Source organism: Ictalurus furcatus, chromosome 3, assembly GCF_023375685.1.
Source record: "Ictalurus furcatus strain D&B chromosome 3, Billie_1.0, whole genome shotgun sequence".
NCBI classification, from domain to species: Eukaryota; Metazoa; Chordata; class Actinopteri; order Siluriformes; family Ictaluridae; genus Ictalurus; species Ictalurus furcatus.
The window spans coordinates 19,490,766-19,517,513 of NC_071257.1; the positions used below are offsets into that span (position 1 = coordinate 19,490,766).

General features: G+C 37.4%; 1 protein-coding gene across 1 annotated transcript; it reads right to left on the reverse strand.

The window, feature by feature from the left end:
* Window positions 1-16,306: 16,306 nt before the first annotated feature.
* Window positions 16,307-26,498, reverse strand: cxcl12a (chemokine (C-X-C motif) ligand 12a (stromal cell-derived factor 1)). Its single transcript, XM_053621277.1, has 4 exons — window positions 26,337-26,498; window positions 23,852-23,969; window positions 21,736-21,819; window positions 16,307-19,330 (listed from the first exon to the last, which is right to left on the reverse strand). Exons 1-4 carry the CDS (start codon window positions 26,401-26,403, stop codon window positions 19,300-19,302), a joined length of 300 nt encoding a protein of 99 aa, XP_053477252.1. The 5' UTR covers window positions 26,404-26,498; the 3' UTR covers window positions 16,307-19,299.
* Window positions 26,499-26,748: the final 250 nt, after the last annotated feature.

The window sequence follows — 26,748 nt, forward strand, 5'->3', positions numbered from 1 at the left end:
GTTGCAAAATAAGTGGAATGCTATCTGTGTTTGAAAGTATTGCATGCTGAAAATTTCACGAGCACTGTTATTTTTCTTCTGATCCAAGAACTGATCTTTGGACAGACTCTCAATGGTATGAAATGCTATAGTACTTTTCCACTCAACCTGAGAGAGGTGAGCTGGTCATGTCAGTGAGAGGTGATATATGTTGGAGACACATTTCCTTTATTGGTTTCCCACTAGACACTGCTGATGTCTTACATATGACACGTTCAGATGTTTTGCCACAAGGGATGCAGCACCTTTTGCAAAATGTCTATGGAGGAGCTTTGGAGGATTTGTTCCACTCTTAGTAAAAGTGACCCTTTTTTTGGTTCACTTGCTCTTTAGAGAAGTGCTTTTACCTTTCTGAGGCATGGATGAAATATGTAGGACATATGGTTAGTTAGGTCCTCTATTGTTTTTTGGATGTTATGTTTGTCTGAATTTGGTACAGTTTCACTGTGAAATTGTAGATACCACCTAAGAAGGGAGAAGGCAGTAAATCGTGTGATATCACATCCCTGTGATTAACCTCTTAAACTCCCAGGATTCCAGGTGGATCCGAGTTTATGTTCCTGTCTTGTACCTACATACCTTTCTGATTAGTTTCACTGAAGTCACTGAATAATTCATAGTAGCTACTGAATAATATGATAAATAAAATGAATAAATGAGTAAATGCCAAGAGTTTTAGGGCATAACTGATTTTACTGCTCATCCCCATATTACTTTATAGTGTCTAAACAGTATATAATGAATGGCAGTTAAAATATTTGTTCTGAATATTAATGCCAATCCGCATTTGCTACTTGCTTTGATTAAGCATTTTGACTAAGCTCATAAGGATCTTTTATGTGTGTGTATTACATACATACACTCACCAGCCACTTTAATAGAAACACCTGTATACCTGCTCATTCATGTGATTATCTAATCAGCCAACCTTATGGCAATGGCACAATGTAAAAACAAATAAACATGCAGATACAGGTCAAAAACCTCACATCACACATCAGAAATTGCAAAAATATGATCTCAGTGACTTTGACCATTGTGGCATGGTTGTTGGTGCCAGATGGGCTGGTTTGAGTATTTCAGAAACTACTGGTCTCCTGAGATTTTCACACACAACAGTCTCTACAGTTTACATAGAACAGTGCAAAAACAAGATTGGAAAAAAGATCAGGTGATGTTTTCCCCCCAATCTTTATCTGCCCAGTTTCAGTGAGTCTGTGCCCAGTGTAGTCTCATATTCCTATGGGAAGACAAACAACTCAAAAGCTGGTCCAAACTGAGCTACTCAGAAGAACTGCACAGTGTGGACCAAATACCTGCGCGACACACTGGGTAGGGTGGCGCGAACCACTGAAGAGCACAGTGTGGACCAATTGACATGCACGACTCACTGGACAGCGACAAGGGGCACTGGACAGGACAGCGCAAATTCATTTGAATTATTCCTAAAAAATTCTACTCTAAAATATTTACGCTACTGCTGTGAAAGTTCCTTTAACAGATTACAAACAGGGCTAGGAGAATATTTGAAGCTATTTAAATAGTCCTAAAATTCTTAATGGTATTGACAAAGTCCTTGAAAGAAACAATAATAGACCCACAGCAGAGAACAGTTTATGAACAGAAGAAAACTTCAGACTTCAGAGGTCTCACTGAAGTGTATTCATATTCAGATTGTTTATCTTTAAAGAGCAGGAACATGTAACTGTAAGCCTATTTACATGGCTGTAAGTAATTAAAGGATTATCTATTTAGTCTCTCCCGGTTTATTTTGCACTGGAAAGGTAAGTGGCTCACGCAGATCTCGTGGCTCATGCTAGGAGATTCAAAGTGGTCTGCTCAACATGGTTAAAATGCCCCCAACGCTGCGCTGTCCAGTGGGTCACACATATCAATTGGTCTACTATAACTAATCTTCTGAGTAGCTCAGTTTGGACCAGCTTTTGAGTTGTTTGGCTTCCCATAGATTCCTGTTCCTGGCTGACAGGAGTGAAATCAAATGTGGTCTACTGTTGTTATAACCCATCCCCCTCAAGTTTTGACATGTTGGGTGCTCCTCTGACCTCTGTCTTCAACAAGTCGTTTCCGCCCAAAGAACTGCCACTCACTGGATGTTTTTTGTTTTGAACACCATTCTATGTAAACTCTGGAGACTTTTGTGGGGAAACCTGGCTGATTGGATAATTGAGTAACTGAGCCGGGGTATATATGTTCTTAATAAAGTGGCCAGCAAATATACACTTGTATTTGAACTTCAGAAGCTACAGCTTTAAATAATAGCATCCTTAAATGTTATCATCTGGTAAGTTATTAGCCTAAGACATAAGAGAAGAAAAAACATTGTCCTCAATCTGAAAGCTGTTAAAGGTCATGTCAAAAACCGACCATCCAAATATATTCTATTCTCATTCCACCCCAAGAGAGTAAAATCTGCCAGAGAAAACAATATATGAGACACAATTCCCAAATTAAATAGATTTTTGTTTACTTAAGGACTGGAAAATAGTAGGGACTCTGCCTTGTGAGAATAAATAGCTGTACTGGCTGCTGTTTGCTCTCTTGATCCATAAGTCATTTTGACAATAACATACACAATGATCCAGGACAGTGTTTGAGAACATGCGCACTGGACACATTTTTGGATGTTGGTGGAAGAAAGAATATAGACCTGTACATTTTTTTTTACTGCCAATCATATATGTCTATCCTAACCTACAATGATCCTCTTAATACTGCTTTAAAACAAACAAAAAAAACCCATTAATGTTGCCCCACTGCTCTTCATTATGTTGCTTCCATTCTGACTTCCATCAGATACCTAGATTTCCAGCTTCGCTGCTATTGATTGAGCTGGATCTGAATAAGGATTTCTGTTTAGACACAGAGAGTGAAGTAGGCCCAATTTGTGACACAGATAAAAACGTTGAAGCCCCACTGAGCTGTATTTAAGCCAGTCTCTATTATCCTTCACACTTCCAAAACAGCACAGAGCTCTTTCAAGAAAATCTCCCTCTTAGGAAAACAAGCCCCTGGTCAGAGCAGCTCGCTAAGTGTGTGAAATCCCTGAACGCTAGTGTTTTTAGAAACTCAGTCGCCCAGAGCCAAAGGTCAGGAGCACTCGGCAGGGCTATACATCAAACTGCCCCAGCAATGTTTCTGAGTACCATGAAAAGTGTATAAACTTCCTCCCAATTTCTAAGTCTGTGATAAAAAGTTCCATCTGACAGACGAACAAATGGATCTTTTAGTTATAGAACACCTAATTGCTCATGTGATTTTATTTGTTTAAAATCTTATAAGTTTTATGTACTAATACAAATCTAGTTTAAAGCATTTTACAAATAGATAGTCATGCTTAACTTTTTAACACATTTTTAAACAATTTTCCAAACCTAGTCCATTTGAGTTTTACCTTGAATCAATTCTTTAGTTTTTATAATGTCACAATTTTGTCAAGCTACAGATGGTGTTCTCACAGGTTTTAAGGGAGCAGGGGGGATTATCTTGTTTAGGTAGCCTACACAAAATCGTCACCAACTGCATTCCAGATTTTCAGTTATTATAAGCTATTTTGTTTTTCATAACAAATAGAGCTGCAGAGAGGATTTTTGTCAACAAGATTTTGAGCAATTAATAAGACCACCTTTTATGTGACTACTCAGGAAGCAGCAAACCCATGTCTCATACTGCTTAGCATGGACATACAGCAAGAGTGTTTCATCATATCCAGGGCTTCCTTTATTTGTGTCTGATTTCTTTGACTCCTGAACCAAACTGCATCCATATTTGCTTAGTATCATGTCAAGACTACATTTTATATTATATTTGATTATGGCATTGAATATCCCCCCATGCAATTTAACTAAATATAATGATACTGATCACATATACATTACAGCACAGTGAAATTCTTTTCTTCACATACCGCAGCATTTCAGGAAGCTGGGGTCAGCCATGATACAGCACCCCTGGAGCAGAGAGGGTTAAGGGCCTTGCTCAAGGGCCCAACAGTGGCAGCTTGGCAGTGCTGGGGCTTGAACCCCTGACCTTCCGATCACTAACCCAGAGCCTTGACCACCAAGCCACCACTGCCCATAAAACTAAATTAACCATCCATCCATTTTCTATACCGCTTATCCTACACAGGGTTACGGGGAGCCTGGAGCCTATCCCAGGGAACTTGGGGAACAAGGCAGGGGACACTCTAGATGGGGTGCCAACCCATCACACACACATTCACACACTATGGACAATTTGGAAATGCCAATCAGCCTACAACATATGTCTTTGGACTGGGGAAGGAAACTGGCTTGCCCGGAGGAAACCCTGAAGCATGGGGAAAACATGAAAACTTGCACACAGGAATCAAACCCCTGACCCTGGAGGTGTGAGGCAAATGAAGTCAGAAGACACAGCCTATTTAAAGACTATTTAATTGGGCTTTTACTGGATTTGTACTCTTATTCCTCTAAACATTTGTAAATACTCTCCGACCACATTTCCAGCAGGAGAATTTGAGATCCGGGCCTAGCTTTCAGATTTTGGGTTGAGTTTTAAAGGGCGTCATTCCTTAACATTTACAAAATCACCCAATTTGCTTTAATATTGAGCTCAGTTTTCTTGCAGCACTACTTATTAAGGCTTTACTGCTCTAAAAATGGTTGCTTTGCAATACACCATGAGTAACGTTCAGAAGCAATATGGTGAGTAGCTCCCATCCTGTTGAAAAAAAAAGTGTAGTGATTACTCCACTCACATCCACTGAGCTCCTAGTGGGAAAGAACAAGATAAATATACATTCATCCTGACCTCCTGCTGTTCATGGTGAAATGATAACCTTCCTTTATAGCATACATACAGCAATCCAAACAAACTGGATTTTTTTGTCAGGTTCCCATTTCATTTCATACAAATACGCTCTTATTTCTGTGGAGTACAAGTTGTTAACCATTTGAGTATACCAAGATTTGCTTAAAAAACAAATAAATTAATAGCCGACTACGCTATTATGGTTACTGATAGCTAACAGCAACCCCTGCATTACCCTGTTATTACTGTAAACACTCTTGGATGTGCCTCATTTAGAACGAAGCTCCAACACAGACCACATGGCCTTTAAGTCGGATTACAGTAGGTAGCTCCATCAAACTCTTTGATGTGAGAATGGGGTCTTTAGCCCAGCGAGTAGTGAGATATGTTTTCCATCAGCATGTTTCTGAAGTCATGTATCATATCTGATCTCTGTAGTTCTATCTAGGCATGATGACAAAGAACACAAACATGACTAAAGCGCTGAGTTTCTGACTTACTACAAACTTAAATAGCTTTGATGCTCTCAGTTAGGGCTCTGAATATCTTTCTCTTGGCAGAGCTCAGTGGGTTCTGTAGTCTGAAACCTGTACTCTTTTCACCAGGGTTTCTTTGGCAGCTGACCCAAAGAGCAACCCTGGCAAAGGGCAGATATTTCAGTGTTGATTTACATGTGTCCATCAACGTGGACTGTGACAACCTGGGTCTATAAATATACCAGGTTGGCAGAGAGCTGCCCCATGGCCTTACCTAGGTGTCACTGCTAAGAGAGAGTTTTCAACCAGCTCTTCCACAGAGGGATCATATGTGCAGACAGAGGCAAGTGTTTCAGTGCAAGCAGCAAAATAGCTAACAAACTGCCTGTGCACAATATACATGAGGCAATGTCATAGGATCTTACCAGAATGTTATTAGTGCATCTGCATTCAGCAGGCATGTGGCCTGGGCTATGAATTCTGGGTGCAGTATAGCTGATGGTCCAAAATGCTCTGTTAATGCTTTCATTTAAGTCTTTGTATTGTGCCACAGTGAAACCTTTCATGACCAGCTCTATGCGAAAGAGTATTTGGTCCTGTGACTCACCATACAGTCCTTTGACTCACCAAGATGACTGTCATGGCTTGTTCAGAGGCTGCCAGTGGTGCATGAAAGCTGACATAAGCAGGTCTGGCTGCCATTGAATACATTGCACTGTTAGCCTTCTTCTCCCAGAAGAAGCCACAGACATAGCAGAAAGACTGATCCACAGGCTGTAAGGAGATCTCTGGTGAAGGACATATGCACTGACTGCAGATGGCTTCAGCTGAGCTATGTCTGATGTCAGGTCTGAAAAGAGACTTGGATAGCTTTCTTGGCTTTTTGGTCTGCTATGCAGTCAACAGTAAATACAGGAGATCAGAGACTGCTTCCTTAAGATGGTGAATACTGAGGTGCTGAGCACGTAATGGTTCTCATCTTCGGCAATTCAGCTAATGTAGCTGGCTAACCCTGGGCAGTTGCCCAGACCCTGAAGCAGCAAAGCATCCCCACACCATCGCACTGCCAACAGTGTCACCTGTGTTTGGTCTATGTCAGATGTAACGGGACCCCTGTCTTCCAAACAGTTCCACTTTTGACTCATCAGTCCACAGAACATTCTCCCAAAAGGTTTGAGGATCATTAAGGTGTGTTTTGGCAAAATTCCGATGAGCCTTAATGTTCTTCAGGGTTAGCAGTGGTTTTCACCTCGCCACTCTTCCATGGATGCCATATTTGCCCAGTGTCTTTCTGATAGTGAAGTCATGAACAGTGACCTTTACTGATGTAAGAGTGGCCTGTAGGTCCTTTGATGTTGTCCTTGGCTCTTTTGTGACTTCCTGGATGAGTCGTTGCTGTGCTCTTGGAGGAATTTTGGAAGGTCGGCCACTTCTGGGAAGGTTCACTACTGTGCTGAGTTTGGAGTCCCAAAGCCTTTTAAATAGCTTTGAAACCCTTCCCAGACTGATGTATTTCAATCACCTTCTTCCTCATTATTTCTGGAATTTCTTTCAATTTTGGCATTGTGTGTTACTGGGTAAGACCTTTTAACCAACTTCATGCTGTTGAAAAATTTCTATTTAAGTGTAGATTTGATTGAACAGGGTTTGCAGTAATCAGGCCTGGTTGTGTCTAGTCCAGCTGAGCCCCATTATGAATGCAGTTTCATAGATTTGGGGAATTTGTAACTATGGGGGCAAATACATTTTCACACAGGCCCCGTTGGTATTGGATAACTTTTTTGCTTCAATAAATAACATTATCATTTAAAAACTATATTTTTTGTTTACTCAGGTTGCCTTTGTTTTATCTTAGACTTTGTTTTAATTATTGAAACAGTTTAGTACTAGACACACACAAAAACTGAAGACATCTGGACTGTATGTATGAGACAAGAAAAGGAAAAGGAAAGATGTCTGGTATGACAGTTTATCTGTTGCAAATACTGTGTGACATATCATCTTGGGACTTTGTTAAAGGTTGTATCATGCATACACATGAACACAAGACCCGTGCACAAATATGCAGGTAGTTTGGAAGGATAAAATAGAACTGAATATTACGAAAAGAATAAAACAATGCAAAAAACTAGTGTAATTAACTTTCAATCTGTAGCACATATAGCAGACAAACAAAACTGATGTACAGATGCTTTTCATTTCCTTTTTTAAAACAAAATGTCTTATTTAACAAAACATACACGTCATAAAAATTGTTTCTTAAAAAGCAGAATTGGTTTCAACTGTGTAGTTTGTTTCTGCAACATAAATATTTATGTATTGCACAGTGTCTGTGATAGCAGAGTTGTGTCTGTCTTTTGAGCTAAGCAAATGTCTTTAAAAATCCACATACATAACTTAACTTAAATGTCTATAAGAAAAGTGAAACCACATCAGAAACCTATTTAATTTGCAAAGCTTATTCCTTAAAGCCTTTTTTTCATATTATACACTATAATTAATACACAGCAGTAAGATTGGCTATTGCACCAAAAAACAATAATCTGAGTTTGGTCTCATGGGTTTGTAATTACACAGAAACTAATATCCCTATAATTTCCCAGGGTCACAATGAACTGCATACTTCTCACCTTTACAATAACAGACAAAGCAGAGGTGTGAGGTGCTCCTTCACCTCGCTGTTTCTACTTTTCAAACTGGTCCGTTTTGGACACAAGTTTCAATGTAAAACCCTGAAGTAGCTTTGCTGTCCTTATATCAAATGTTATCTAATAATTACTTATACAAAATTCATTATTGAAATATTGTCATAGATTTTTTTTATTATTATTATTGTGATATTGTGTATTGAATAATCTATAGCATCATTAGCCTTTGCTGCTCATACAAATGTATGCCTTCCTAAATGGGCAGACGACTCTGAAATAGTTTAGATTTCTTCCAGATGACAACACATTACAGCCTTTGCAGTCTGGGTCTGGCGTCATACTAAAAGAATACATATTCTTTGATTAATATAATCACATCACTTATCTTTTGGCAATATGTAGTCTGGAAGAGAAGTAATAACAGTCAGAGGCTTCATGTAAAGAATTAAATCATACCTAACTGGCTGAGCTTGTGCTACCATATGGACATCATCAAATTCCCACTTGCCTCTCCTTTTCTTCGTTTATTCTTAAAGTCGTATACAAGATTGTAAAGTCGGATACAAGGATACAAATTCATTGAGAAGTTTTAAATTGACTAGACATTTTTTTTTATTCATGCAATTATCTAGTCAGCAACAGCGCAATGTAGAATTTCAAGCAGATACAGGCCAAGAGCTTCAGTTAATGTTCACATCAAACATCAGAGTGTGGAAAAAATGCCAGACAGGCATGTTTGAGAGTATTTCAGAAACTGCTGATATATTGGAATTTTCATACAAAACAGTCTCTTGAGTTTACACAGAATTGTCATGAAAACAAAAAAACAAATATTGGCAGAAATGTCTTGTTGGTCACATAATCAGTATTTACAACTGTGGTGAGGAGAAAAGCATCTCCGAAAGTACAACATGCTGAACCCTGAGAAGGATGGGCAAACAAATCATAATACAAAAGCAACCTCAATAAACACAAGGTACAATTTAAATTTTTTTAATTGAAGAAAAAAAAAGTTATCCAACATTATCACCAATGTGAAAAACTAATTGCCCCCTTAAACATAAAATCTGGTTGTGCCACCTTTAGCAGCAATAACTGCAAACAAATGCTTCGGATAACTCCTTTCACTTACTTCTAGGGCTAGGATTTACTCCTATACTTTGGATCATTGTCTTGCTGCATAATCCAGTTCCTCTTGAGTTTCAATTTACGGACTGAAGACCGGACATTCTCCTGTTTCCTTCAATTATGCAAGTTGCCCAGGCCCTGAAGCAGCAAAGCATCTCCACACCATCACACTACCACCAGTGTTTGGCTGAATAAGTATTCTCTCCTGGGGGAGATGAGGGTGTGTATCTGTATGGGATCTGTTATGCAAATATATTTTTGTGTATTTTGATTAATAATTCCATGTTTGTCAGGAAGACCATTGTATTTGAATTTATATGTCCTAGTGTCAAAGAGCAACAGAAATTGTCTTACAGAGCATTTCCTGTTCCCTACAGTGATCGTCAATATGACTCACTTGTGAACCTGATGGTGTGTTTCTTTGGAGGAAGTAGTTCTCAGAGACTAAAAATAATGATGTACTGACTATTAATTAAACTTACTATTGGTTGTGGCTGTGGTTCTTACACAGTTTGGCCTTAAAAGTTTGAAAACCTTTATGATTTAAATGTGAAAGTGAAAAAGAGCTATATATATATTTCTAAACCACAGTCATATCATACAAATCAGTTGCTTGAAATCATGCTCTCTTGGTTATGTGAATGATTGATGACCATGGCCATTTATTACTTTATGCATTGTACTTTATTCCTTGCATCATATGTTGTCTCATCTTAGCTGTGTTAGTGTGGTTCTTGTCATTCATTAAGTCGTATCTGGCATTGTGGTTTGGCTTGGGTTAAAGGTTTTGCTTAATTCTTTTTCAAGAAACTCCCTCAGAACATTGTGCAATAAGAATTTCCCCAGAGCATGCTGACATTTGATGACATAGAGAAACAATTTAAAGTTTATTTTCATGTTCTTTCAAGTGTTAGCTTTCACAGTGCATGTGTTGTGTGTTAGAATATGACCACTTGCTTTGATTTATTATTTACACAGTATAGTAGCTGTTTTTCTAAGAATGTACTGCAGGGTGTTTTCTGTATGCTTCAGGGTGTTTCTGAATTAAGGAAGATCTTGATTCTTGTGTATGTGGATTACTTGGTTAACCTTAGTAAAGCCACTTGGGGAGATGGCATATGAACTTTTACCTGGTATCAGTTACCTCTGCATCTCCACTAGTGGAAAGTTCACCCAGGTCATTTGGAGGGCTCTGAGACTATTTGGGTCAGTTACTTGTGTCCACACACTTCTTGGACACATACTAGCTGTGGCTGGCTTCTGTGTGTTACTAGTGGTGGTTTATGGATGTTGATAGATTTATTGCCCATGGAAGAATCCAGCTGCAGTTTATACACAGCTAAAAATGCCAAGCATGAAACTTGTGTCAGCTTTCAGTTCCAGTAGGACTACTATAATTTTGATAATCCATGGCAGTGAATTATGGGAAGTCTGATCAACATGACATGAGAGCAGTATAATTCTTCGGGCCTCCTCAGATTAAAAAAAAAAAAAAAAAAGGACAGTGAAAAGTCATTTGTATCAGAATGTACATGCAGTGGTCTGTGTGTGAGTGTGTGTGTTTGTGTGTGTATATACATAGTTTCTTTTCTACAAGAAAGGAATAATATATAAATTATGATTAAGGCATTAAAAAGAGAAAGAAACAGGGTCCAAAAGAAAAACAAAATCTGCAAAGCCCAGCTTATTAATAGATGACAAAATATATTCTCTTTCAGGCTAGTTGTTGTTTTTTTCATCTCTTATACAGGGTTTTAGGAGGCTGGTAGCTAAATGACCAGTTGTGCATGGTTGATTTACATTCATTTATTCTAAATCCAATTCAGCACATCAGACAAATTGCAAAATGTATATATTATAAGATTTTAAAGCTAGATTTTGTAGCTTTTCTACTATTATTTACTGTTTTTGAAAAGGTTTTTTTAAAATTCAGTACATATTGCAGATTAGTTTACTACGTCAGTGTGGTTGTGTAATCTCAGTCTGTGCTTCTGATTCTGCACTGGGAAACTGTAACGTTGCATTTGTCGAGATGCACTACAGAGTGTGAACGACAGCCTCCAAACCAAATGACGTAAAAGAGAGGAGAAGAATTCTGACAATTCATCCACCCTTTACTTTAAAATAAATTACGCTGTGGGATCGAGGTTGTGGTTTCTTGGAAATCCTCCAAGTGTAACACATTGTTGACTCAATAGCATGGCACAACAGTACATGAAACATTTTGATAAAGAGTTCAGCTTGTTGGGATCATTAGATAGGTTTCAGAGACTGTTTTGACTTTTTGTTTGCTGTTGTTTTTACACTAATACTTCTATAGACCCAGACATTCTTAAACATGCTTTATGGTTTGTGCAAGGCATGTAAAATTTTGGTTACTTGAACTGGTGTGCTGTATTTTATTTCCAAGTACTGGCAATAGTAATGTAAGCATTTAGGCATTTCAAATAAATTGTAATTGAATATTATATTTAAACTATTTAATTCATATTCAATATCCATATACTATAATTAATGTACATGTAAATACTGTAACAATGGATATTCAGTATCCCTTACATCAATTAAATGCACTCAGCCTATAAACAAAATTAACTTCATGTGGGCACACTGTTTTTGTGTTGTCAGCCCTTTAAACATTTCCAGTCATCAGTGAGTTGTTTAAAGTTAGATTCAAAGGTCTGCGCCAATTATTTATCCACACTGTCTATGATTCAAGCAGAAAACTGCAAGTCTGTAGCTACTCACCCACAGCTGTTAGGTATCTTTGAAAAAAAATATGGAATGACTCAAAGAGTTGCTTAAATGGATCTGTGTACACATAATGCACTCTGTGCAAATACACGCTTGGCTCAGTCAGATTCCAGTACCCCTGATTAATCAAAATGAAGAAAGCTTGACACTGGTTTGGTCAGCCAAATCATTAAAACAAAGCAACATCCTTTGGCAGTTTATTTATCATGCATTTACATTTTGTTTCCTGTTGATTATTGGCTACAGAGGAGGATTAAATCTCAATTGTTAACATATTCTCTGTGTTTCTGAGATAGAAACCAAGTCCAATAGTAGTGTTGGAGGATTGTCAGAATGTTCGGAATTTTTTATGTTATATTTACGACATGGTTAACAAAAGTGTAGGAATAATCATTAATTTATTCATTCATTCAACTAGAATACACCCTGGATGGGATGTCAGTCCATCAGAGGGCACCAATCACACATTCATTCACACCTAGGGGCAATTTATTGTACCTTATCCACCTACTGGCATGTTTTTGGGAGGTGGGAGGAAACCAGTGAACCCAGAGCAAACCCACAGAAACTCTACTCTGGAACATCCCCCATGATTTTGGGGTTGGGGTACTGATAAATTTCCTCACTCCATAGCAGAGGGAAGCTCTATCACAATAAGTCTAAGTCTCCAACAGAGACAAATGCCATTTATTCTCCTGGGAAACTTAATTCAATTGATTTTTGGATAGTTCTCCTTAGAAGTCATATTGCGTTTAGATCATGTTGAAAAGCATTACGCACACAATTAAGAACACAATTATTCAATATAAACAAAGGTTAAGTGGCTTAGACGCCACTTGCTTGTGTCCACAGATTTGTTCAGTCTAAACCTAGAGATCTTTACACTTCATGAGACGTGAGAAATGTGGAGCCTACATGCTGTGCATACTGAATCACTCTAAAGTGATGTTATAAGAAGGATTAGACAAAGGAATGTGGGCCCAGACAAGAGGAACAGCAAGAATTAGTGCACTTCGGTATCTATAAATCTAACTTGGTTCTCCCAGTTTCTGTTTTTATTACCAATATAGACATGTGTGCCATCATCTGTCAGTTGTTTCTCTGTGAAGGGCACATGAACCAGTTCTGCATTGGTCACTGCCCTCTTCGTAGCTTTAAGAAAAAATAAACCACAGTCACTAGAGGGGGAAAAAAAACTGGCATGATTTTGAATAGAAAGGCCCACTCCATTTGCGGCTAAATAGTGGAAAAAAGATTCAAACCTTCTTAGGCTTTGCCTTGGAGCTAAACCCCATGCTGCCCATGCTGCCCTGGGTGGGCCCTTGTTGAAGTCTATAGATGAATAATCCTTGGATGTTCATGTCCTCTAATAACCTCCTTCTCATATTAACACATGAAAGCTAAAGCAGCCATTGGGGGCCATTTTCTGTGATCGTTCAAATCCTGAAGGCCCCAATAAATCTGTTATGCACTTCTACTCTGTTCATCTTCCCAAAAAATTGATTCTTACAGGTCTTCTGAGACATTCGACCATATTTTGCTTTAAAACAGATTTATGTTTCGTTTGGTTGGGAGCACAATTAAAGACATTAAATGACCATTTTAACTCTGCGTAATCAGTGAAACTTTCAAGCACAACCATTTTGCAATCATTACTGCCATTTCACAGAAAGTATGTGAACTTTCTGTATTGTGCAAGGTCATCAGATACAGGAACCTTTTGTGAATGTGGCACGATTATCCAGAGGATGCTAACTGTGTTGCACAAACTCCCCCAGGGTTTGACCACATGTTTGCAATATGGAAATAAGCTAAATAACCATGTGCTAAATCACAAAATGTTAGTGACATGGTGCTGAAAAAGTGCAGCAGTCCTTGTTCTGTTTGATCTTTAGAGATGCATTTATAGGAGATTATCTGAAAGATATGATTCTTATATGGTTTGAAGCAAGTTAGGATAAATGCATTTAAATGGAATCAAATGGAATTAAATCAATTATTTATATACAGGCATACTGGCAACATTTTATATCATTATAGTGTTGACATTTTTTAATCACCCTGTATACGTGTACACTGTCTAGCCTTGCCTAACGCCCAACATTTTGACCCACATATTTTGATTACATGCTAATGGACCCCTTGGGCCCTTATACAGTGCTCCAACTTCCCAGTGCTCAAAAAAGGACACACACACACACACACACACACACATACATACATGTGAGTGCACTGTGTTCTTATATAATAATAAAGCACAGTCTAATACATAATGTATTTGAATTAGATTGCAGAAAGGTCAAGTGCTCGAACATTAAAATGAGGTAATGTGAGAGATGTCGGATATATTTGTCAAGTTGTGTAACTAGTACGTTTGGTCGAAATGAATTTTACGTTGTCTGAGTGAGAATGTTTATAAAGTATAAAGTGTTTTCTGAAGTGTTACAGCCTTAGCATATGTTGTAATTTCCCCTTGGCTCTACATCTCATTTGAAATACAACTCAATGTTCTTTAAACACTTCATTACTTAATGAGTAATTCTAAACAGTTTTCACTGGGTAGTAACAGCCATACAGCAATAATTTGCAGGAAAAAAAGCACTGATCAAAAAGCATGTACAAAGCATACAATAATGGTGGCTAAATTACAATGGATATAAAAAGTCTACACACCCCTGTTAAAATGGCAGGTTTTTGTGAAGTAAAAGAATGACACTAAGATAAATTATGTCAGAACGTTTCACACCTTTAATGTGAAATTGTATCGTATACAGATACAGTGAAAAATGATCAGAATCTTTTTAGGGGGAAAAAGAATAATAACAAATTTGTAATAACCTAGTTGCATAAGTGTGCACACCCTTAAACTGATACTTTGTTGAAGAACCTTATGATTTTATTACACCACTCAGTCGTTTTGGGTAAGAGTATCACATCAGTGGCACATCTTGACTTAGCAATATTTTCATACTCTTTCTTCCAAAAACATTCCAGACCCATCAAATTGTAAGGGCATCTCCTGTGCACAGCCCACTTCAGGTCATCCCACAGATTTTTAGTTGGATTCAGGTCTGGGCTCTGGCTAGGTCATTCAAAAACATTTATCTTCTTTTGGTTACGCCATACATTTGTTGATTTGGATGTAGGCTTTGGGTCACTGTTGCGCCGAAAGGTGAAATTCATTTTCATCTTCAGTTTACTATCAGATGCCTGAACATTTTGCACTAAAATTGACTGGTATTTGTAGGTATTCATGATTCAGGAAAAGCAGTCCTAAAGCATGATGCTGCCACCACTTCACTGTACTTCACCGTGGTTATGGTGTTCTTTTTGGTGATTTTTTTGCACCAAATATACCTTTTGGAATTATGGAATTATTATACTTTTTGGAATTGTTTTCATCAGACCATAACACATTTTGCCACATGGTTTGGGGTGACTTAGTTGAGCTTGGATGTTTTTGTGAGAAAGGGCTTCTATCTAGCCACCCTAGCCCATAGCCAAGACATGTGAAGAATATGAGAGATTGTTGTCATGTGCAGAGAGTAATCAGTAATTGTCAGATATTCCTGCAGCTCCTTTAATGTTACTGTAGGTCTCTTGATAGCCTTCCTGGTAAATTTTTGTCTTTTGTCATTTTTGGAGGGGGTGTCCTAGTCTTGGTAATGTCACTGTGGTGCACACTGGGGTGTGTAGAATTTTTATATCCACTGTATATGTGTATCTAATACACAGGTTATATCTAATACACAGGGTGTATTTTCACCTTAATTCCCAGTGTTCCCAGTATAGCCTCTGGATCCACCATGTCCCCGACCACGATAAAGCAGTTACTGAAAATGAGTGGGTGAGTAAAATGACCACTTTTTTCCCTCTGTTCATAGCTTTTCTTTGTACAATACACCTAAATATGTAAATAAGATCATGAAATACAATTTATCAAGTGGCACTACATGTGGACAATATTATAGTTTTGTAGTGTCATGCTTCACCACAGTATTGACCTTATTCAAAACTTTTGAAACTATTATACAGGTTCTTTACTCAACAGTTCATGGGAATGTGGCATCAAGGGGGCCAAACAGGGGCTAAAAATAATAAAACTGTCCTTAGTGAAATGAGCGAGGCAAATCCTGAATAGAAAGTTGCACTTTTCCCTATTCTTTACCTTCTGTCAATTTGCCATAATTTTACATTAGGATTAAGACTACAGTAGAACACATGATGCCCTGAGGTTGGGTATTCACATCAAGTATAATGTCATCCATGGTGAAGTGTAAACTGTGTCTAATAAAACTCGCTTGTCGGCTGTTAGATCATTCTAACCCGTTTATATTGAAAGATGTGTGACTTGATGGTATATGAAAGTGCTGGAATGTACCTCATGTGATCATGTGGAATTGTCTGACAACATGTCTATCACTATACATTAAAGAAACATTTCAGACAGAGTTCATACATCCAAGATGATTTATTTTTAAAATAACCAGTTTATAAATGAAATTAAACATGGGTATGCATACAAAATATGTAATAGAATAAGCTGCCATCTATAAAGTAATGTCCTTCACATTATTTGGGAGGTATGAGGGGAAAATGTACATATTATCAAATGCCTCAATCACATGTTGATGACTATAGCATCTTATTTTATAAAGTGATAGATCAACACACTCATCTCATCTGTTTACAGAAAGTGCCATGGGCTAGATGTAGTGTTTATTCTTTATTTAACAAAAAAAAAGCCCATTAATGTGAGGATGGTAAAGTATTATTCGAATGTGTGGTCAACTGATTGCTACATTTTCGTTATCATTATCATTTTGAGACACTCCCCATAATTTTGTTATTCTGTTTCTCCCATTGTTAGTTGGGTAAACATTTTTGTCTAGCAAGTATAATAACCCTTGTAATGGGCAGGATTTACTGACATCTTCCTTTACACATCCAGTACGTAACCTCTCAGTGTTGCTTCATTCAAGTTAAATTGGTCCTGAATTTGATGTTGCATAGTTCATGCTGTTCACTGACACTACAGAAATGTATTGTTAATGCCCAATAAGTGAGATAATCAAGTTATAAGTTATCAAGCTCACTGTTTAGTTTTTCTTGTATAAGCATAAGTATTTTCTCGATATGTATGCTCTTAGCCAGTATGAATGAAACCAGGGGAGGAAATGGGCAATTAATCATTAGGGTCTGTTCAATTTTTACTTCTTTTTTTTCACCTCACTGTATGAAATGGAGTGTAACTGGTGGCCTAACCCCCACAACATTGCCTACAGCCTTCCTCTCTAATGCTGATTGGGCATTATGTTTCCTGGCCTGTGTGCCTGCAGGCTGCCAGTGTAAAAGAGGCCTGGCTGCTTTAATGACTGCTTTAAATTGCTTGACAAGATCATTTTGGCAGTCATGTTACTGACAAATTTCATATACTAATTTCCTTGAGAGGTGTCTGGCCGACAGAAATATAGGTTAGTTTTATAGTACACTGAATGTTTTTTACTAGTCAAAATAGCTGTACACACTGCTGTGACAGTGAAACAATATTTTTCTATTTGGAATTGCTGTGTAAAATTAATTGTTATAAGGGCTTGTTTTCCCAAAAGGAAAAGTACATTTGTCCAATCTAACTACTTCTTAACCATAGAAAAGTGAACTATTTGCTGTGGATGATATTCCTTATAATAGATTAGCTCCCTTTTTACAACAGGACACAGTAAATAAAGTGCATTATTATACCATTAATGAAAGGTATTAAGTATTTTAGTACAGTAATTTAAAATGTCTACCGCTATCTCTTTTTAATCAATCTCACTGTATTGTGCGTAACAATATTCTAATCTAGTTAGCACGTTAGTATGATTTCTGTAGAAGCTTGTTTCCCTGACATTGAGAACATATTATATAGATTTATCTCATAATTGCGAGTTAATATTACACAATTGCAACTTCTTATCTCGCAGGCGAGAGATATCATGCAATTGAGACTTTTTATCCTGCAATTGAGATTTTAGATCACAAAATTGAGACTTTTTATCCTGCAATTGCAAGTTAATATCTCACAGTTGTGAGCTGACTTCATGCTTCCGCTTATTAGGCTGTCCCCCTACCCCTAACCAAGCCACAGCAACACCGCAGGCACGCTATACTGTTCAGCCTAAGAAATGGAGTGAAGAGAGATCATAAGTCACAAATGTGATTTATCTTAAAATTATGAGACAAATAGAGTATGATATTAACTCACAATTGTGAGAATGATTGTGTGGCAACCAGTTATGAAATTAAAAAAAAAGTAATTGCAATTAATTTCACGCAACTACAACTTTTCTTTCTCAGGGTTCCATGATATTAACTCACATCTGTGAGGTAAAAGCTGCCATTGCAAGAAAAAAAATTGCATGTTTTCTTTTTTATACATGGTGGAAAAAATTTCCGTACATTTCATATCTTCTGTGTTGACCGTTTATTTTTATATCGTGTTTAATTTTATGTGCATGTAATGAAATTATTCTGGTTAATTCAAAATAATTTGGGTTAATTCTCAATGATTCTGCTTGTATGTGAATCTGTTTTAAGTTTTTTTTTTTTGCCTTCCATACACTGCCTGCTCAATTAAGTTTGTTTGACTCCAGATGTTTCTTTGCTTACACAGTGATAAAAATTAGAAAAAAGAGCATTCCTTTCCATTTCTTTTCTCACAAACTATTTAAAGGGGAGTATGTTCCTTGAAGGAATTCAGATTGCTTAGGTTGATCTAAGGTCAATTTTTTTTTTGGTTTACGTTTGTATAAAACACCCTGTTAGTCATAGAACAAAAACACAAGCAAGTTTTCACTTTTCATGTATATATACATGTAATATTACATTCACATGCAATATGCAATGTTACAATTTTTTTTTAAAGATATGGGTTAATTAAATATGATTATTAAATGAGTGGAGAAAGTCGACTCCCTTCCTATTTGTTCTCCTGTCAGGTATGCTGCCATTGGGGCTCAGCTCTGCACCAGTGTGTGATTCCTACTTTACTATTTCCTATTGTATGATATAGTGTAAGAATACTGTGAGTTTGCAGAGTTTCGGATGTTTGCTCCAAAATCATCAGTACTACATTCAGTGCTACCTAACTCTGTAACAGACAGGCAAGGAGCAAACACAACTCCAAAAATATCTCTTTACTGTTTAACGTTGGTATAAAAAAACATTTTATATACATCTCATACGTATAAAAACACACTCATACATATATATAATTGCACATTGTGCTAACACAGGAGGTGCCTATAGCGGCGGCAGACGTGGTGATGACGTGGCAAATCATTGAGAGGCAAGCAAGGTTTGCAGGTTAAGTGCTGGTTCAGCAAGCATGCCAGAGCAGTATATGGTACAGGTACATATCTGTGGTGGTGGCTCACAAATGGGCTTGCCATCCAGCTGCTTCCTTAGTTGCCCTGTTGTTTGGCCTTCTTCATTCTGAAAAAGAGACAAAGAAAAAAAAATCCCATTAATATGACATTGAAATTGCATGTACATATATTTTCCACTACATCCTACCAAAATTACGAAGACCTAAGTAAGCACTTTAGGTAGTGAGCAGCACCATGATATTAATAGCCAGTTGTTAATATTGAGTGCTAAAGCAATGTGACAGTGAATGGAAACAGGACCATTTCATAGTCTGCCAAACTCTGAACAGGGAAAGCACTTAGAACATGGAGCCAGTGATGTTGGCCATGCTGCACAGCAGACATGTCAATGGGTTTTACAAGCAGTTTATACTTGTAAACTGTAACTACATAGTTAGCGAAAGGTCTTGGCTTTCCCCATGAGAACCTGTCTGCGTCCGAATATCCCTACTACCTTACTATACTGTAGGCGAAAAGCAGTACGCCAAAGAAGTAGTATATCTGAATTCTCAGTATTCATAAAACTGGACGTTTCAAAATACCCGGATGACCAACTGCTTCCACTGAGAGTCTGCAGTATGAAACTGATGGACATTGCACTATACCAAAAGACAATCGGACTGGTACGGAAGAGCTGTCCAAATCAAAAATGGCAGAAGGCAACACGTCGGCCCTTTTTAAGTGTAAGCTATAGGTATGAAATGTTGTTCCGTATGGTAAAACCATACTTATTAAAAACACCTGAGTACATTGTTAACTTGTTGAAAAACAGCTGCGGTGCAGGTTCTCTAATCTTTTAAAGTTTTTGCGGTTATGATGACGTCGTAGGTCACATGACAATGCCAACATGGCGGACGTCATATGTATGGATTGTATTGTTACTACACACATATACTGATCAGTACGCACTGTATCAACAGCCGAGGACTAGGTGCTGAATTGAATGCAGTACATACTGTCACAGTACGTGATTTCTGATGCAGCCACTATCATGCCTGACAGTGATCTACCTATTACAACATTGACCCACAATTCAGCAGTCAGTACAACAGCAAATCTAATAAATCTGAAAACTATAATACAAATGTGGTACATCTCACATATCTAATATATCAGGAGTATGCCAACTTCAGTTCCCTTTATTTAAGGCAGATGTACAACTTCCCCTCTTTCTGAATGAACACTGTTCCTGATTGCACAGTATGAGCTCATCAGCACCTAGCAGCTATTCAGAGGCACTTGTGTTCATTGTCCACTGGACATCTAGGACTGTTTTGTTGTGCAGACTGGACTGTTCACACCTTTTACACAGTGTTTATATCAGATGCCCAGTGGACACTTTTAAAATGTGTGTGTCATCTGTGGATGTAGTAGTATACAAACATTCTTTTACATAGAAGGACCCCTGGCAAAATATGATTAACAATTGTCTGTGTTAGAAAAAAAATCAGGACTGACAGTGTAGTGTGCACTTAGGAAAATTTAGTGCTGTACAGTAACTTAAATGAGGCCTTCCTGGGACACACAGAAAAAATGTATGCCTTTTTAACTTTCCTGATATCTTAATTTAGCTTCTTAAGGTGTTTAATAGCATTATGCAAACCATATGTTTGAAAAATATTCTTTCTCATAGAATTTCCCTAATACCATTTTACATAAATATTGCAAAAATTGCAGAACTAAAGACTATATTTAAATTTGCAAATACTCGTTACATTATATATATATATATATATATATATATATATATATATATATATATATATATATATATATATATATATATATATATAAACTGTATTTCATAAAAATCTAAATATCAAGTATATATAACTTCATGTGGTTTAAGGTAAGTATACACTAATTTCAGCATGCCATTATCTTGATGCTATTTGGTGGTTTAGAAAGGCATCCAACTGGAAATCCTAATCCTTCACTGCTTGCTAGCTCTGCTCATGTTGTAGTTCCCAGAAATCCTATAAAACCTACATTTGGACACCAAGCATGTCTTGTCTGATTAAAAATATCTGCAGTAAGTGAAAAATCTGTATAAATGTGAATTTTCCTTGAACTAGGCCATGACATGAGAGCATGTTTTGCATTAGGACTGTAGACATGGGCTGGTAAGCATTAAAATTATGTTCAGCAACCAAAGGTATACATATTTCACAGCTGCTTTTGAAGTATGAAACCAGGGTTCATGACTAAAAAGCACATGGACAAAGGCATTTGTGGAAATGTGAGAAACAGGAAAGCATGAAATATCACTGTATCTTCAGTTACCTGTTTTAATGTGAATACTATGCATACCGTATATTTAGGAAAAACTGAGGGTGTGTTTATAGATCTGGTTGATCAAGATGTAGACATGCTGATCATGTTTGGCAAGTCTGATTGGCAATATGTTAAAAGACGTGAAAACAGTGCAGTATTTCAGTATTTCTTTCCTCATGCAAAAGATTTCCTACTTACTTTTCAAGGGCTTTGTCAAGGTACTGCTGTAGCCATTTTGTCTCCGGATTGAGGCACACCTCTTTATTGCTCTTCAGTTTGGCACTGTGGGGAAAAAAATACATAAAATAATTCAACTATATTTATTCAATCATACTTATTCATCCGTACAACTCATCCATGTAATTATTGCATGTCTTTTAAAGCATTAAAGCATTTGGTCCATTGTAAGAAGGTTTGAATGCAACACAATAGATATGCCATAGTCAGCATTAGCTATACAAAGGCACACATAAACAAGGGCTGAAGCAGCCGAAAAGCTCACTGCCGCTCACTGAAGCAGTTATTTTCTCTTCTAGTAAGTGATATACCGTGGCAGGCTTTTATTGTCTGTTATTGTTTTTCTATGTCTCCTTTCCACATCCACTTTCCCATCTTGGCAGACTGTCTTTCAGATCACCTTTCAAGCCTTCAACAAGGACTGCTAAAGTTTTGTCAGATTCATGTGTGCTCTAGTAAGCAAGCACAAAGTTATGGATGCAAACAAACTACCAAACTGTGTATCTATATTTAGTTTATATTTTGAATTCCTTTTTTATATATAAAGGGTGCTGTAGTTTCTCAAGATATGTAGGATTATGGTTAATATTTTATTACACATAATTACCAATGATCAATAATCAAACATCCTACTTAACCCTCCTATTTTGTTCGGGGTAAAAAAGTTACATCCATTATGTTATGGATCAAGGTGACTTCCACAGTTTAAATACACACCAAAAAAAAAAAAGACATTAAAAAAAAACCCAATCTTAAAAGAGTAAACCTTTTTATGGCTTGTCCAAGACATATTTGCATAAGTTCATGACCCTAAAAGAGGAAAAGTAAAAAAAAAAAAAAAAATTCAAGGATAAAAAGAGAGATTAACCAGTATTTCAGACATCTCAAATGTGGAAATGGGTTAACCACATGCATTAAGTATAAAATTTCCACTGAAGGTCACACATTCAGGACAGAAGCATTTCTAACCCCTTGAGGATCCAGAACCGACTGGCAGGTCCATACGTACATTTCTGCCTCTCAAAATCACATATTTTCCCAGACTTCCCACCTTAGTTAAATTATCTTATCACTTAGCACTTTGTCATACTGCTGTATCATCATGCTGTGCACTCTTAACAGAAGCTATAGATATCTTTGCTGATATTTTCTATTTATAGGAGTGCATCAGAGACTGGTATTTGAAGGTGTGTCTAGATTTTACTAAGAGGAGTTATGCATGTCAGGTCTCTGGACAGCAGGTAGTAATTACTTCACAGCAAGTGAAGGCCAATAAAAAACTGTGGCATATAATGTTACCAGTTTCACTCATCAGGACAGTTTTATGGTATAAAGGATCCCTGGGTTTTGAGTACTGCTTCTGATCTGTCCTCTGGGGATTTCACGATAAGCCCTGTGTTAGTTACATAGATCCGTGTATCTGTCCATGTGTGCACAGCTGTTTTGTTTATCCTTGCATTGCTGACTTGGTTTGAATGCAATAGATTTTTTTTTAAGTTGTAGATTGGAGACATGTCATGATATATTACAGTTGCATTTTACAGTGTTGCTGTGTTTGTTTGGTAACTATACAGAACCTCCAAAGAATGTGCTTTATTCCTAAATGTTTTATTTGAGCACTGGTTAAGGTAAGTTTTAGGTGACTGGTTGGTAATTGCTGGATGTTTTAAGTGTTTCCTGTCAACTGAAATGGAAACAAAAGATTATAGAAGATTCTCATCAGCATGCAAGAATATGGCATGTGAGAAGGATTTTCAGGCACAATAGATGAGAAAATCCTTCAAGTGGAACCCTGTGACATCTTCCTGTACGAAACAAAACTACATCGAAGTCTAGAAGACCCCCCCATACACACACACATAACATTTCCTCTGCATGTGTGCAATTGTGAGAGCGTGACCCACAGCATAATGCCAGAAAGGGGAAGCCTATTCCGTCTCCATTCACTGCTCCTTCAGCAGCAGGAGATTGATGGTGTGAAATGATGGGTCGAGGGATTCCGTAAGACACCCCCCAAGAAGCAGTGCTGCATCGGGATCAGTGGGTGTGTGAGAAAGGCAACAAGGTTGATACTCACATGACTTGGAAAGGACAGTTGGGTGTGTGGACGAACTTTAGTTCACGGATGTTTCTCTGTGGGATCGTGCTGACTGTAGAACGGCACCAACACCTCTCGACCAGGCTGATAGGCTTGGCTGTACAGGGTTAAATAGAAAAATAAAGACGCATTTAAAAACCCACCTTTAAATTCACTGTGTATAATACCCACCAAAGCTAAAACAGAAATCACAACTTGAACAAAACCAATATTTCAACATCTTTGTGCATTATAACATTTCTAAGGAAGTTAAGTCCATTCCTGCTTTATTAGATCGTGAAACATATATGAAATGTTACCATTTTGAATTTGTATAATCCCACGTTATTGGTGGAGAATTAAAATATTTTTTTTAAATAAAAATATAAAAAGTACAAATACATTACAATATTCTGATACCAGTGTTGGTTGGTGAACAATACTATTTCCTTATTCTAATGTAACCTAACATTTGTTGCAGAGGAATATTTTAACACAATTTGTAGGTGTTTACAAAATGTTTATAGAACATCCATCTATAAATTTAGCACAAATTACACCATCTACAATGTAGCCACCTCTTAGTCATTGACATTCAGCTCTAGTGAGAGCTTCTGCATTGCAAGACATTTGAAAGTGTGTTAGTAACACAAACTGATAATTATTAGCCTACATTTTCATTTTTGTTTCTACAGTATTCTTTTTTTTCAGGTTTTGGGTTGTTTGTTTTTTTTTTTTTTTTTTTTTTTTTTTGTTTTGTTTTTTTGCTCCTCAGACATGTTTGGAGACCTGCAACACTAATTACTGAGTTTTACAGAGGTATTTGGCCTTTTGCTTTTAAAGTGTGATGTAAAACAGATGTGCTCAATCACAGAAAATCATAATGATGTTTCAAAATGTTCGCTGCAGATAGTTAGGTTGAATAATGAAAAAATATCATATCGCACCTTTCCAGCATCATAATTAGTTATGCAAGGTAAGACTTCTTAAATTCCTATAAAGCCTTTCGGTTTGCTCGTTAAAAGTTCTTCACTGCTGTGAGACATTAAAATGAGGAAAATAACTTAATGTTATAAAAAAAAAAAAGCAGCTTTGTTGGGAAGTAAATAAATAAATGACTGGCAAGCAGCTTTTTAATGGTGTTTGTTTGTGCAGGCGCTTTGACTTTGGATTTGATGTGTAGATGTTTATTGTCCAATCCACATGTTCTGGGAATGGAATTTTTTTATTTGCACAAATAGGAAAATGTGTGATTGGACATTAAAACAGGGGGGGGGGGGGGAGAACGGTGACAGGTTCAACTAATTACAACGATTTCCCACGGTGTAGTAGAAAATAGCATAATTGTTATGTCAGCATTGCAGGGTGTTGATTCATCGCATGCTTTTTGGCAATATTTCCCTCACACATGCTGAATGGATTTTTTAAGCAACTTTATTGAGCTCCTAGAGGGAGTTTGGTGCCCCAGTTGCAAACGTGCACGCATAATAAACAATGATTACTTTTGATTATAGGCTACACAGTCATGGCGCAATATACGTCAGTGGAAAACATGGACAATGCGCACTAAGACAATGTATGCATCCAAACTCCTAGCACGATGTGAACCCTTAGGGTGTTAAATTAACTTCTGCAGTGTTCGTTTGTCCCTATACAAACATTGTAGGGGTGAACTGAACACAGGGAATTTTTTTTTTTTTTTTTAATTAATATTGTTTTACTACGTGCAGGAGGAGGCGCACGTAGCCCAAACGGACATTGCCCACTCTCAGAGAGGCTTGAGGGTGAGAATTACCTGCACTGAATCGACTGCTTTAAGATATGCAAACACCATGCCAGGTAATCTGTCAGCATTGTTATGCTAAAGAGAGATGGATAGAGCCCCTGCGCTTTTGTTGCACTGAAGTGCAGACTGGCGCTATCACTCACTTTCTCCCTCTCTGCGGTTTTTGTTCTGGTCCCTCATTTGTGGGTAATTAAAGGAAAACAAAGAGAGTGACAAATACACATATTAATCAGCCACATGTTGCATGTGCAGGCTGTTCCGCAACACGCTGGGTGAGTTGGAATATGATGCGGGAGGATTTATGTACAAATAAGTTGCACTGAACTATTTTGGAAACTATTTTTGAGTCGGACGAGAAATAAAAGTGAAAGAGTTTATACTGATTGAAAAGACAAGCTGGATTTAATAATAGCATGTTTGCATTCATTACAGTCGCAAAAAAAATAATGGTATAATCTGACAGACTATTTAGACTTTTCCAAATTTTGCGTTTATGCACCAGGATTACGCATATCAGCAGCCGCCAGATTGAATGAAAGGATTAGGATTATTTTACTTTAAATTATGATTAGGATTATTTTACTTTAAGTTATGATTAGGATTATTTTACTTTAAGTTAAACATGTTTGATGGCAAAGTATCCTTATGAATAAGCATTTGCGCATGAATTATTCCTATAAATAAGCATGAGTAACTTACCGTCTGAAACAGATCCGTAGATAGTCACCGTTACCAGAACTGCCACTAAGATCACTCTCACATCCATGGTGCGTGTGAAGAAGTGAACCGCACTGCAGAATCCCGCACTGAGGAGAGAAGTGACCGCGTGCGCTTGTTAAACTCATCCATAGCCCCTCTACACCCCTATCCTGCCCCCTTTTCATCGACAGAGTAGGCGTTCACTCTGTGATTTACCGCCTCCTGGCATCCTCCACACTATTAAACATTTTTTGGCTTTGCTTATTGATCTTGGCTTTGCTTACTTATTATGAACCGTGACGTTAGATTTTTATTCTCATTTTTATATCTTGCTATGCACCCCTGACTGTAAACCAGATCCCAGCTCTGTCATTGCATTATTTCATTATTTGAATTCTTCCCATCACAAGGT

Coding starts and splice junctions, on each gene's coding strand:
- cxcl12a (XM_053621277.1), bottom strand. CDS start 26,403: ATGGATGTGAGAGTGATCTTAGTGGCAGTTCTGGTAACGGTGACTATC. Junction 23,970..26,336: donor CTACGGATCTGTTTCAGACG/GTAAGTTACTCA, acceptor AACCCTGTACAG/CCAAGCCTATCAGCCTGGTC. Junction 21,820..23,851: donor AACTGTCCTTTCCAAGTCAT/GTGAGTATCAAC, acceptor TTTTCCCCACAG/TGCCAAACTGAAGAGCAATA.